The sequence below is a fragment of the Phyllobates terribilis genome, unplaced genomic scaffold, assembly GCF_046119375.1.
Source record: "Phyllobates terribilis strain yellow unplaced genomic scaffold, ASM4611937v1 Scaffold_9__5_contigs__length_417890890, whole genome shotgun sequence".
NCBI lineage: Eukaryota > Metazoa > Chordata > Amphibia > Anura > Dendrobatidae > Phyllobates > Phyllobates terribilis.
In genome coordinates, this window is record NW_027362769.1 from 211,809,915 (window position 1) to 211,823,512 (window position 13,598).

At 43.1% G+C, this 13,598-nt stretch overlaps 1 protein-coding gene across 1 annotated transcript in view; it reads right to left on the reverse strand.

Moving 5' to 3' along the window:
* The window catches only part of XYLT1 (xylosyltransferase 1), a 398,924-nt gene that overhangs the window by 153,473 nt on the left and 231,853 nt on the right, over positions 1-13,598 (reverse strand). The window contains exon 3 of the mRNA XM_073647654.1: positions 22-194. Within this exon, the coding sequence (XP_073503755.1) occupies positions 22-194 (173 nt within the window). The remainder of the gene's footprint in view (positions 1-21; positions 195-13,598) is intronic.

A 13,598-nucleotide genomic window follows, 5' to 3' on the forward strand; every position in this document is an offset into this window, starting at 1 on the left:
GGACAAGCTTTAGATCCGTACCTTGTCACAATGAATATAGTAGTAATGGTCTTTGTGATAAATTGCCTTGAACATCCTCTGGAGTTGTCGAGAGGCTCTTCCGTGAACAACCAAAACAAAGGCTATCCTCACTGGATTGGCGGCGATATACTCCATGGAGTCCTCATCCCACTGGACATTGTTGTTGGCCTTTCCTGGGTGACAAAAAAAGATAAACATGAAATAGCTGAATTGTTTCCCTCGACAAACATTTCTACATTTTCTGAGAATGGAATCAGTCATAGAAGCTTATCTTCCCTATTTCCTTGCGCAAAGCAGAATTGTACAACAGTTACAATAAAAACAACAGTTACAATAACAACAACAGTTACAACAGTTACAATAAAAACAACAGTTACAATAACAACAACAGTTACAACAGTTACAATAAAAACAACGGTTACAATAACAACAACAGTAACAACAGTTACAATAAAACTGGAGTAGCCACTAAAAGGGAAAACCTTGCTGGTCCTACGGGCTGCAGAATACAATATATCTGTTACTCGAAGCTCTGACCACTGCTGATTATTAGAGATCTCAATTCAGCGCCTGGGTAAAAGGCATTTTGGTGCCTTCTGTCTCTCATATTCTGCCATGCAATGGCTGTAACATAATTTTTCATAGTTCATCCTCTTGGTAGAAGACTGATCCTAGCTTGGATTTCAACTCAAGTAAACATTGCCACTGTCCAATAAATGCTATCACCTAATAACAAAGAGAATGGTTATTAATTGATTCCTACATTTCCAAGAGGATTAACAGAGGTATATCATAATGCAGAGCATCAAGAAAAAATGCTCCAGAATGGGTATATTTTGAGAACTACGAGTATTTAATCAAACTTACCAAACCATTTTAGGAGGCCAGACAGATCCTAATTAAAGTGAATCTGTCAGCAGTTTTTTGCTACGTAATCTGAATACAGCAGGAGGTAGGGGCTGAGACACTGATTTTAGTGATGTGTCACTTATTAGGCCATGTGCTGTAATTTAAATACAATCAGTGTTTTATTAGAATGAGATTATCACTGCCGGACTAGCGGCCCTGTGCTTTCTGGTCTAACCACACTCTCAGCACTGATTAGCAGTTTTCTGTCAATATACAATGTATATAGATAGCTGCCAATCAGTGGTGTGGGCGGGGTTAGCTTTCTGAGCTCTGCTACATCTAAAAACTCTGATTGTGTCACAACTGCTGCACCCAGTAAACTAAATAATACGTCACTGGGGTCTATTTCCCTACAATACACTGTTCTCAGATGAGGTAGCAAAATCCTTTTGACAGATTCCCTTTAAAGGGGATGAGTCATAAGGAGCTATTGTACTCAATGACTTTCAAAATTCCATGCTCTTACAGATTTAAAGGGATATTCCCATCACACAATGTTTTTGGATATTTCTAAAAATATGTCATAAATTATGACTAGTAGGGGTCACTTCAATGTCGGGGTATCCTTCACACTCCTTAAATTGAAGGAGCTGTGTCAAGCGTTGAGCACTGCAAAGCCTTCCCAGTACCTCTCTGTATGGCACTGATCCTGGGCATTTGCTGTGCAGAAAAGTACGATTGTTGTGTATCCTTCAAACTGAGGAGTGTGAGGTTTATAAGTTGTACTCCTAAAGGCCTCCAAGCTCTCCCCCGACCAGGTTCTGGAATTTTGAGTTTACGCCTGGTCCTTTTGTCCTCCCGGGAGACAATCCTCTACCAGAGACGTCCCAGCTCACGGATCTCACCACCATGTTATAGGAAAAGTAAATTTCCCCTTTAAAGAAAAGAGATCTAGAAGTATTCTAATGCGCTGGATAAAGTTGTGTTCCTCGTGAATTAAGCAGCACCTGGTGTAGCCGATGACAGCGGCACTTTCATACATAAGTTATGGGAAACTTTCACATCTATAATGGAAACCACCTGCAAGTCAGAGAATAGCTCCGCTTTCCTTACAATCATGATACCCGTGTTATTCTTTAATATGTACACCTGAGAAGCTGCGAGGATATATGGAAATAACAGGCCCCCATCATTTCTATCATTCTTACTGTCCTTGATTAAAATGCTCGGAGCTGATGGCGGCGACGTCGTTCTGCGCGGAGACGAGAAATGATGGCAACATTCTGCGTCGCACCTGTAAATACTAAAAATGAATATCATGGAGCTGTATGTTAAGTTTCTAAGATGAGGTTGTATATAATTTTTGGAAAGATTGGCACAAAGAGATGAATGTGAACTGTGGGAAGCACATGAGCTCAATCATGGAACCAAAAGGGTACAATATCGATAGGATGAGACCCCAGAAGGTGAGAGCACCATGAATCATCGGGTGTTGAGCTGCGGCCTGAGCGCAGGAAGGAGAGGTATTGATTATTCCTTTCACTCTCCTGTCTCTGGAAGCTTAAAGTCTGGTGTATGTTTAACCTTATCACCATCACTCAGTGGCAGCGAGAAGGATACAGGATCAGTTATTAAAAAGCCATAGATAGAGCCTAGCTCTGACTTAGGAGCTGATGTGTATATACAGTATGTAGCATCCAAAAACTGGCCAATATGGGAATTTGTAATCAAAGAAAACCATCTGCAAATAAATAATGGGGCTTATGTATTGATTCAATCAAAACAGCAGTTATCTAACAACCTAAAGCAGCACTCCTCCTCCCATCAAAGTTTTTATCCTCTTAATATATTGCAATCATCATATTAAATAGCACTGTGTACTGACAATTGCTCATTTTGCCTTTCGACCCAGCTAATTCTTCTCTTTTCCATTACGTCTATGGCATCAAAACTGACTAACTGAATTCTTCTAAGCTCTATGTAGAAACAAGAGGTCAATTTTCCCTTACGGTTTCTACATAGAGCAGAGAAAGGAGAAGAATTAACTGTGTAGAAAAGAAAAATAACCAATTGTAAGTACACAGTGCTATATAATATGATGATTGCAATATATTAAGAGGATAAAAATTTTGATGGGAGGAGGAGGAGTGCTTTTTAAAGGGGGGACCGCCTTATAAAGTGTGACTATTTTAGTAAATGTTCTGTTGCCCCTACTGAGTTAGCATGGCACGGGATAGCGGCAGAATTTTGTTATACCCTTGAACTTACACTCACGCATCTGTGTCAATTTTTAGGACTATCTAAACTGTTATTTATCCATTGACTCTTAAAAATATATCAGTTAAAAATGGATGACGCACGGATGGAAAACTGAAGTACAAAGTCTGCCTTCTATGTTTCATCTGTTTTTTACAGATTTCCATAGAGGTATTGGCCAAGTATGATCCGGATGTATAGGACCTGCACTGAGTATTTGTTTTCAAAATGGATGTGTTTATGGATCCATGAAACTCTATGGGTCAGTGTGCTGTCCGAGAAAAAAAAACGAACAGCATTAGCACATGTCACAGTGCCCTAAGGCTACATTCACACATTCGTGTGACACAGGGCCGGCGTCAGCATCCGGGCAAGTGGCGGGGCCCTGAGCAGGCGGGGGGCCCACTTGCTGTCGGGCACCCCGCCGGGCTATGGGCGGAGGAGAGCGGTGCCAGCGTCCGCCCTTCTCCCCCGCTTGCCCAGGGCCCCGGCAGCCGGATGCTTACCTCTCCCCGTGCCTCCTGCATGGGGCATTATATGGGGAGGGGTGACATCCAGCATGGGGCATTATATGGGGGGTGACATCCTGCATGGGGTATTATATGGGGGGAGTGACATCCTGTATGGGGCATCACATGGGGGGTGACATCCTGCATGGGGCATTATATGGGGAGGGGTGACATCCTGCATGGGGCATTATATGGGGGGTGATATCCTGCATGGGGCATTATATGGGGGGAGTGACATCCTGCATGGGGCATTACATGGGTGGTGACATCTTGCATGGGGCATTATATGGGGGGTGACATCCTGCATGGGGCATTATAAGGGGAGAACAGGCTGCATAGGGCATTATGTGGGGGGAACAGCCTACTTGGAGCATTATATGGGGGCCAGTATCCTGTATGGAGCGTTATATGGGGGCCAGTATCCTGTATGGAGCGTTATATGGGGGCCAGTATTCCGTATGGAGCGTTATAAGGGGGCCAGTATCCTCTATGGAGTGTTATATGGGGGCCAGTATTCTGTATGGAGCGTTATATGGGGGGCAGTGTTCCGTATGGAGCATTATATGGGGGCCATTATGCTGTGTGGAGCGATTTGCCGGTTTCTGAGCTATTGTAGAATTTACAATAGATATCGCTCATGTAATGTAAGAAGTGAAATCTTTGCATTGTACTATATATATAATTCTCTGCGGTATCTGTGCATCATGAATCGTGGTATATGTTAAAGGGGCCCACTGAGACTCTTTCGCCCGGGGCCCAGAAAAACCTGGAGCCGGCCCTGCTTAGGTGCATTAAAGGGAACCTGTAACCTGCTTCATACTGAGGACAAGACTAGTCTGACACTGACCCCAGCCGAATGCTCTCGCTTGCTAGTTGAGAAACCTGTCAATCACCTCTAGCAGACTTTGGAGAAGCCAGTCCAGCGTGGCGCTGTAGTAGTCTTGTCTCCGGCTATGGACTTAGATCAGACCTCTACAGTACATTTTATCTAAAATGCCAGAGCATTTCAGAGATAAATATACCTGGCTGCAATCATGCAGCCAGGCTCTGACTCATGCTGCAGTTTAGGCAGCATGAATCATCTGGCAGGTTCCCTTTAAGACAAGGAGAATTGATGAATCAGCATTTATAATAACCTTTGTTCTGATTATTGGCCCCTATAAACATGATGGCAATCACATAACGAATGAGAAAAAATGGCTTGTTCACTGTCTGGAACTGCCGATCAAATACACAGGTTCAGTACAAGACACAGGCAGTACCAAAGACAGCTACACCACTATAGTAATATCTATGTCAGCTAATGAATGAGCAATCACTGCTTCATTCTGCAGATCGGCAAGGGTGCCGAAAGTGAGGCAGATGCCATCACTAATATATAGCCTATCCAAAGGATGTAAAATTCTAAATCTACAGGAATCAAAGGAAAATTCCACAGGTACTAGACATGAAGGTTGGATGTACGCATACTTTTACAACAATGAACTTAATCTTTTAAGAACAAAATAATAATTCTAATACTTTATATGACAACATGAGCCAGAAATTCCAGAGTTCACAAACTTTCACCTATTCTACCCATGTATATAGATACATGTTTGACAACTTTCCTCATCATGTATCCGAAGTAGCAATCATCTTAATGATATTTTCATTGATTTGTATTTGGTCTAATGTCCTGGGTCACAACCATGGTCTAAAATCACATCTTTTTCAATACATCATGTTTAACTTGCTGGAGGACATGCCATTCTTCTGTAGGAAGACCCATGGCTCATGTCTCTTTTCTACTTGTCCTGTTCATGGTCCTTGTGACCTTTCTGCATCGCTTGTCTATTATTGATATTGTAGTCAAACCAAACAGGAAAAAAAATGATTCCTGGGGGCCGCCACAGAGTGAAGACAAGGGTGTATGTTCTCTGGATCTTTATTCATTGATACAATGCGTTTCGAAGTCGGGTTGACTCCTTCATCAGGTAGGGTATGTTATACAGAGCCACCTCCCTTATGTAGGGGAGGGAAGAAACTTCTACACAGCTTAAAACAATAAATAATTAAAACCAACAATTAATATAAGCCACATATGTAAAATTTGCAGCAAAGAACCATTTCTTGTATATAATTGTGAATTATGTTGAGTACATGTATGTCTTAAAGTTGTATAAAACTAATAAAATTAATATAAAAAAATAATTTATTGATATTGCAAAAGATTATTATCACTGTGTTACATCTCGGAGTGTTGGCCCCATGTGTGGGTATGATGCATATCAATTATAACACGTAGACCGTCTTCTGCAATGCAGCTACTCGGGAACTGGGGATTGAATTTCAATGCCTTCATCAGGCGAGTAAATTAGATTGTGTGGTCACTGGGTCAGAGTTCCTGCCATGTCCTATTTACCGTGAGACCTGAACTGTCATCGCTACAATGCATTAGTGCAATAGTTATAGTGTGATACTTCTAATGGATATAATGGAAATGGATACCCACTTAAAGGGGTAATATGAGATTAAAATAAAAAGTTCTGCATTTCTTTCTAGAAACACTGTCATGTTTGTTCAGTGTCTGATGCCCATTCAATACATTTCTTAATCTCATCAGACCTCATGAACACAAACACTTTTTAAATGAAAGACATAACAAATGTCCCAATTTTGGGGCTGGTCTTAATAAAAGACACGTAAGTGACACTTTTGGGGGCGGCAGTTATGTTTCACCAGGTGAAGTGAATTCGCTATGCTGTAGGCCTGAGAAGGCTTGGACTGGAGGTGGTGCAACAAAATACAGCAGACCTCAAGAAGCTGGACAGCACGTGGAACAACGGTCAACAATGGAGCTAAGTATGCCGGATGGCACATGGAACAGTGTGGAAATGAATAAGCTGGAGATATGTGAATAGCACCTTGGTACAGCTGAGCCAAGTAGGCGGACTTGCAACTTGTGACAGCAGAGCAGGGTATACAGAGAGGCACCTTGACACAACAGAGCTGAGTGTGGACAACATTTAGGGACACCAGTTCACGTTTGCAACAGTACCTTAATACAGTAAAGCATAGTGTACAGACAGCGCTTTGGAACAGCAAAGGCGGGTTTGCAGACAAGCACCTTAATGCAACAGAGTCAACTGTGTGGACAACACCTTGGAACAGCAGAATCTGGTTCGCAGTCACCTTGATGTAACAGAGACATGTTTGCGGACTCCAGGAGACTTTGTCAGAAGGCACAGTTATTCCAAACATGGTAGCAAGTGTGTAACTTCCTGAGCTGGTTTTATAAAGCCTAGAAGAGTAACATAAAGAGGTGCATTCCTATTAACTATGGAAACCTGACGAGCACTACTACAGGGGAAGCAGAGCCCAGCACTGTAGATGGGACAAGTGAGTAACAACTGCTCTGAGACTTTTGGAGCAGTCCGATGTGTTACTGAGAATGGGGCTAAAAAGATTAAAGTTTTCTAATTCAATTGTTGGAAAGTTGGAAACCTGGCTCACAGAACTGTAACCCCTTGCATTCAGCTGTTATCAGCAAAGGATGCCGTGTTAGGCTAGTTTCCCTTTAGGAATACATGAATGATTTAAATTGAGATAAAGGTCGACCATGTAGTGCCTGGTCGGGCCTGGCTCACCAGAGGGGAAGCCTCGTTTAAGCTGTCCATACTCCGTAGATAGCTGTTGGGTCTTTCGGTTAACAGCTAATCCTCTTGGCATCATACACACCAAAGTTGAGCTGAGCAAGCATGGGTTCTCAATAGGGAGAGAGGAGTAAGCTACAGTCAGACAATTCTGGTGGTGGCTTATCACCCTCAAAATCAAAGAGTATCAGGCATGTTGGGCAACAGCAGATGCTGTCTGGACATCCCCCATACACAACACATTTTTCGGCCAGTGCCGCCCAGGGCTTTGGAGTCAGTAAGCCAAACCTCCGACTACGTCTCCTCAATTTCCATAACACCAACTCCAACTCTGACTCCACGACTCCGACTCCCTCATACATGGTTCATGTTTAAGTGATAAATTTACTGTAGCACAGATTCATCTCAGCTAAAAGTCTAGACCCTTAGATCAGGAATAGGACAGACATTTATAGGACATTTCATAACTTTCCTAAATTCTTATGAAAAAATATTCCCCACAAACTGCATTGAACTACTGTACCCAATTTATTATATATTGCAGGAGTTGGAGTTGGTACATTTTATACCAACTCCGACTCCACCAAAATGGGCACCGACTCCGACTCCAGAGCCCTGGTGCCACCATCATTAGTGGGTTTGGCCAATAATAGTATGAGGCCAACTTTGTAACGATTTCATCTTTAGAGAACTGATGGGAAAAGATGGGACTTAACGATCCAAGGAATATGTAAAAAGATAAATGATGGCATATTGAGATGGCCAAACAAGAAGAACCAAAAGATGACCTGGTCGGGCATGCGTTCCAGTCGCCTCCTCCCAAGAGATGACCTGGCTCACTCTTTAGGTGAGTTAATTACATTCATAAAGACGAATACACTTGCATAAAATATTGTTACTGCAAAGAATTTCCACCTGAACTGCAATAAAATGATACAGTATCTTCTAGATGTCTTTAGTTTTGTGCTAACGTGTAGACAGGTAATGGGGTGGACGTCTCGGATATTAGTTTAGGTCTCACTGCTCTTTCGGCCACTTTTTACTGACCTTTATCTGAGCAATAATTTCATGGACGCATCAACATTTCCGAATGACCTGCTGCTGAACTGCATGAATGAGGCTGAAGTACAGCACATATTACTCAGTTGGGTGACTACACTTCATGATGAAGGAAACTTTGTCGGACTGTAGTGTATTAACGCGGTACATACTGATAGACAACCTGCCGGTCAAAAAGAACGTGGGGCGTACAGAACACAAGATGTGTGACTCCATCTAAAACGGTTACTACTGTTTCAGCAAAACACAAGAATTTCAGATTTTAACCCATTTTTCACCACTCCGTGTTTGTTTCCTAGGGTGGTTCTTATATAATAATGTTGTTTAAGGTGAGCTGGTCATCTGCACACACGACTCATATGCATAAGTACATCATCTGCTGGTAAAAGGACCAAATGAGTACATTGATGTTTGATGATTTAATGTGCGATTTATTAATTTTACATTATTGCATGTATAGGATCAAATGTCCAATAGAGTATTTATAAGAGCTTGGGTTCTATATGCTGTACTACTTAAAGGGAATGTGTCATCATAAAATGACCCACTGTTTAAAACAAGTTTTTTGTGTTAAATACATATTTTTTAAATTGTAGAAATGTTTTTTTTCCATATCACAATAGGTATTATAAATCAAAATGAGAAATCTTCCAATTCTCACAGTGATCACTTTGGTTTTTTTTAGTCTCTAACTTCCTTTTCCTTCAGGGAATCAAGATGTCCATTAGCAGAAATAGATTGACTCAGACCCTGATCCAAAAGAATAACCCTTTTGAATTAAAGCACATGAAAAGGTCAATGTGAAGAGAGGGGGAGCAGGGTCAGCTGTGACATCACCTATTTTCATTGGTGGATCCTGTTATCAGCTGTGTATAGACGTGTTACTTGTGATTGCAATCCTGTCTCTGATGATAAGGAGCCACCTGAAAACTCTCCATGAAAGGAAAGGAATTATGAGTCTAAAATAGACTGGGTGTTATGATAGAGTTGCAACTCACTCGGGATAATAGGTAAATCTAAATACTGCAACTGACCCTGCCGGATCCTGTACAGACTAAAGTCCCTAGTGGTTCCTGCATGAGCAGTGATCGCCCTAACCACAGACTATACAATGGCAACTCGGACCTATGCTGCCTGAAAGGCCGTCTAGTTCATCACATTCCTGCTAAAGAACTGGAGGGTAGAGCAGAGTGCAAATCACCTATAGAAAGGAAAGTGTGCTGAAAAAGAAAAGATCCCAGAGTGAGTAAAATAAACTACAAAATACAAAACAAAGTATAAAGTATTTACTGTTAGAAACTATGACACTTACTTCCTAAAAAGAAACAGAAGCTACTGTAGATGCAGAGTAAAGAACAGAAAGAGCAAAGAAATAAGCCTTAGCTGGATGATAGGGCAGACAAATGAAAAAAACCTGTGTTATACTAAACAGACTGCAAAAAAAAAAAAGACGGCAGTCAGAATAGCAGTACCTAAACACTCGGAAAAAGATGTGTATGCTGTGGCTCATCGGACAGAGACCACAAAAAACAGAGTCAAGGGTTTGAACACAGGAGCATGTTACTGAGTGGCCAGTGTGAAAATTACAAGATTTCTAATTTTATTTCTTAAAACAAAAACATTGGTCATAAATTAAAAAAACATGGAACACAAAAACCTGATTTAAACAACACGTCATTTTGTGATAACACATTGGGGTTGACACATTAAGGATAGCTTAGCGTACGCCAGTCTTAATGAAGCGCTCACTGAAGTACACTGACCCGATTCTTTAGGGAATCAAGCGCATCTGGTACCCAGCGTGTACCGCTGCCAGAAATGTATGCCAGTCAGGGGCTGGCGTACATTTCTGGAGTAACTTACGCCACTTTAGAGGTGTAACTTATGATGAAATTGAGAGGAAGGGCATGACCATGCCGCATCCTGCCCATGTCTTGCCTGCGCCATGCTTTTATTGGTGTGACTGGCCGGGAGTGGCGTGTAAATATTGTGACTGTTAGAGGTGTTTTCTATCAGATTTCTGGAATTTAATAAGTCACACCCCATTCTGTAAAGGGTCTGGGAGGCGGAACCTCTGAGCAACTATACAAGGGGACGGTCCTTGTAAGGAAGCGGGTGGCTCCCAGGGAAGACGGGCAGGTAATCACGGCAAGTGACAGGGACAGTCTCTGGGTAGAAGGGCAGGTAGTCATGGCAAGTGACAGGGACAGTCTCTGGGTAGAAGGGCAGGTAGTCACGGCAAATGACAGGGACAGTCTCTGGGTAGAAGGGCAGGTAGTCACGGCAAGTGACAGGGACAGTCTCTGGGTAGAAGGACGGGTACTCACGGCAAGTGACAGGGACAGTCTCTGGACAGGCAGGTGGTCACGGCTAGTGACGGCAGAGCCTCCAGGTAGGCTAGCAGGCAGGTAGCAGGTGAGCGCTCCTAGGTGAGCAGGCGAGAGTCTCTGGACAGGCAGGTGGTCACGGCAAGTGACGGCGGAGCCTCCAGGTAGGCTAGCAGGCAGGTAGCAGATGAGCGCTCCCAGGTGAGCAGACAGGAGTCTCTGGACAGGCAGGTGGTCACGGCAAGTGACGGCAGAGCCTCCAGGTAGGCTAGCAGGCAGGTAGCAGATGAGCGTTCCCAGGTGAGCAGACAAGAGTCTCTGGACAGGCAGGTGGTCACGGCAAGTGACGGCGGAGCCTCCAGGTAGGGTAGCAGGCAGGTAGCAGACGAGCGCTCCCAGGTGAGCGGGCAGGCTGGTCCATAGACAGACTGACAAGTGTCGGAAGGCAGACCGATGGACCGCAGGCTTGCAAGCAGGTAAACGGATATCTGGCAGGTATCAAGCAGGAATCTGGCAGGTGACTGGCAGGTAACAGGCAGGAATCTGGCAGGTGACTGGCAGGTAACAGGCAGGAATCTGTCAGGTGACTGGCAGGTAACAGGCAGGAATCTGGCAGGTGACTGGCAGGTAACTGGAAACAGGACCTGAGGGCTGAAGCAGAGTGATAGACTATGCAACAACATTGCTCGGGCACCTCCATTTTGGAGGAGGTGCCTTATATATGGTGAAGTCCTCCGGCCATTGGCCGGGGACTCCTTAGGACGGCGCGCGCGGCCCCTTTAAGAGAGGGGGAGCGCGCGCGCGCGCCCTAAGCACCGTGGCCGGGAAGCAGCGCGAGCTGCCAGCAGAGCGGGAGGAAGACGCCGGGCACAGAGCGGAGAGGTGAGGGGAACAGCGTCCCTGCCTAGCAGGAGGCAGGGACGCCGACGCTACACATTCTCTTTAAAGGACACTCTTAAATAGTGGCAAAAGTCTATATCATGTGTATACAGTATATACTGCAGTTTCAATCATACATAGAAGTGGCATAAAACAAGGGAATACAATATACGCTAAAGGGGTTGTCCAAGATTAGACAATATTGGGAAAAACCTAAGCAAAACTTAACTGTTGAATCTTTGCCCCTTCAGCACCAGGTCACAAGACGGCATCAATGATGTCCAGTCAACACACCATTGTCTTCTCAACACTGATGATGAGGTAGACAGTAAGAGACCGTTAAAGCCAGTGATTTACTGCAGACATGACGTGTCGTTGTCAAACTTGCGGGAAGCAGCCAGGAAACAGCGCTCTAGCAGCAGAGATTCAACCGGTAAGTATTGCTTATTTTGTTATTTTACATTGTTTTCAACTTTTGCAACAATTTTATCTGATTTCAGACAATCCCATTAAAATACTGAGACCTCTCTAGAAGACCAAATTTCTTGTGACAGGTTCTTAAGAGCATCATACACTATGAATCCATTGAGAGGATCATCCCTGGAATACAATTTTTTCATGTAATTGTTGGGAGATTTCACCTATTGTTAATAACTTTTTTTAGAATATTATGATTGTGAGAAAAAAAACAAGAAGAAACCCATAGGCTAAATACAATAAAAACATTCAGACTTTAAAGAGATCCGAACTCTTACTAGAAAGTGTTAAGATTAGTGATGAGCGAGCATGCTCATTACTCGAGATTTACGAGCATGCTCGGGTGTTTTCCGAGTATCTTCAGAGTGCTCCGGTGTTATGCTTGAGTCACTTCGTGCGCATGATTTGCGACTGTTTGACAGCTTTAATACATGTGAGGAATGCCTGTTTCTTAGGCATTCCTCACATGTATTAAAGCTGTAAAACAGTCGCAAATCATGCACACGAAGTAACTAAAACATAATGGCCGAGCACGCTAAAGATACTCGGTGAGCATGCTCACCGAAAGGGTTAACAGAACATACTCGCTCATCACTGGTTAATATCAAACTATCTTTTCTCTAGAGTCTACCCAGGACAGATGTCATCTACACAACGAAAGAATACATTACACTTGTCAAGCTTGATTCAAGGTGTTTTTGACTTTCTGGAGACAATGTCTAATCAATGTCGGCAATTTGTAAAGATTATTGTAATCTGGAAGGACTCAGAAAGATTACAATTGTTAACATCAAATACATATCCACTCACTTGCATGAATGTTTTGAGGATCAACAAAAGTAACCGTATTGATCTGAAGATGAAATAAAGAGTAGGGTACGTACAAAACAATTCTAGTAGCAAAAGGCAAGTTGTTTTATTGAGGAGACCAACAATGTTCCATTCAATCATAGGGTAAATCTTTATGGTAAAAAAAACTTTCCTTGGTCTAGTGTCACATTGCAATTAAAAAGGTTCTTCATGCTCTCTTTACACTAAGGGCTCATGGAGATGTCCGTCGATCTCAGTCCGACCATGGTCCACAATGCACAGACTGGCTGTGGCTCTCCCGACCCGAGTGTAACAGCATCATAGAAATATATGAGTCTGGCATAAACCTGCGGCCAGTCCTTGCATTGCGGTCCGCGTTCGACAAAGAACCACGGACATCTGCATGAGCCATTAGACTTATCTTCCCAGTAACTTTACTTACTGGTATATTAGTTGTTTGGCCAATAAGTCTCCTTACACCTCTACCAAAGACTCTAACCCAGTCAACCAGTACCCTCCTCAGCACTGATAAGGCTGTGTTCACACTGCGTTTCTCCAGTGCAGTCTTAGGTTCATAATAGACTACATTTCTGTGCCCATCTGAAAAGACAGACACTTTCAGAAAAAAAAATACGAATGGAATTCACTTGATCTCTGTTCGCATCATTGCAGTCTATAATCCCACTGCAGGGTCTGTGTGAATCCCATTCTTAGAGGATTCCCAATCGCACTGTGAGAAAATCAGTGTGAACAGGCCATAAGGTGAAAGCCCTGAA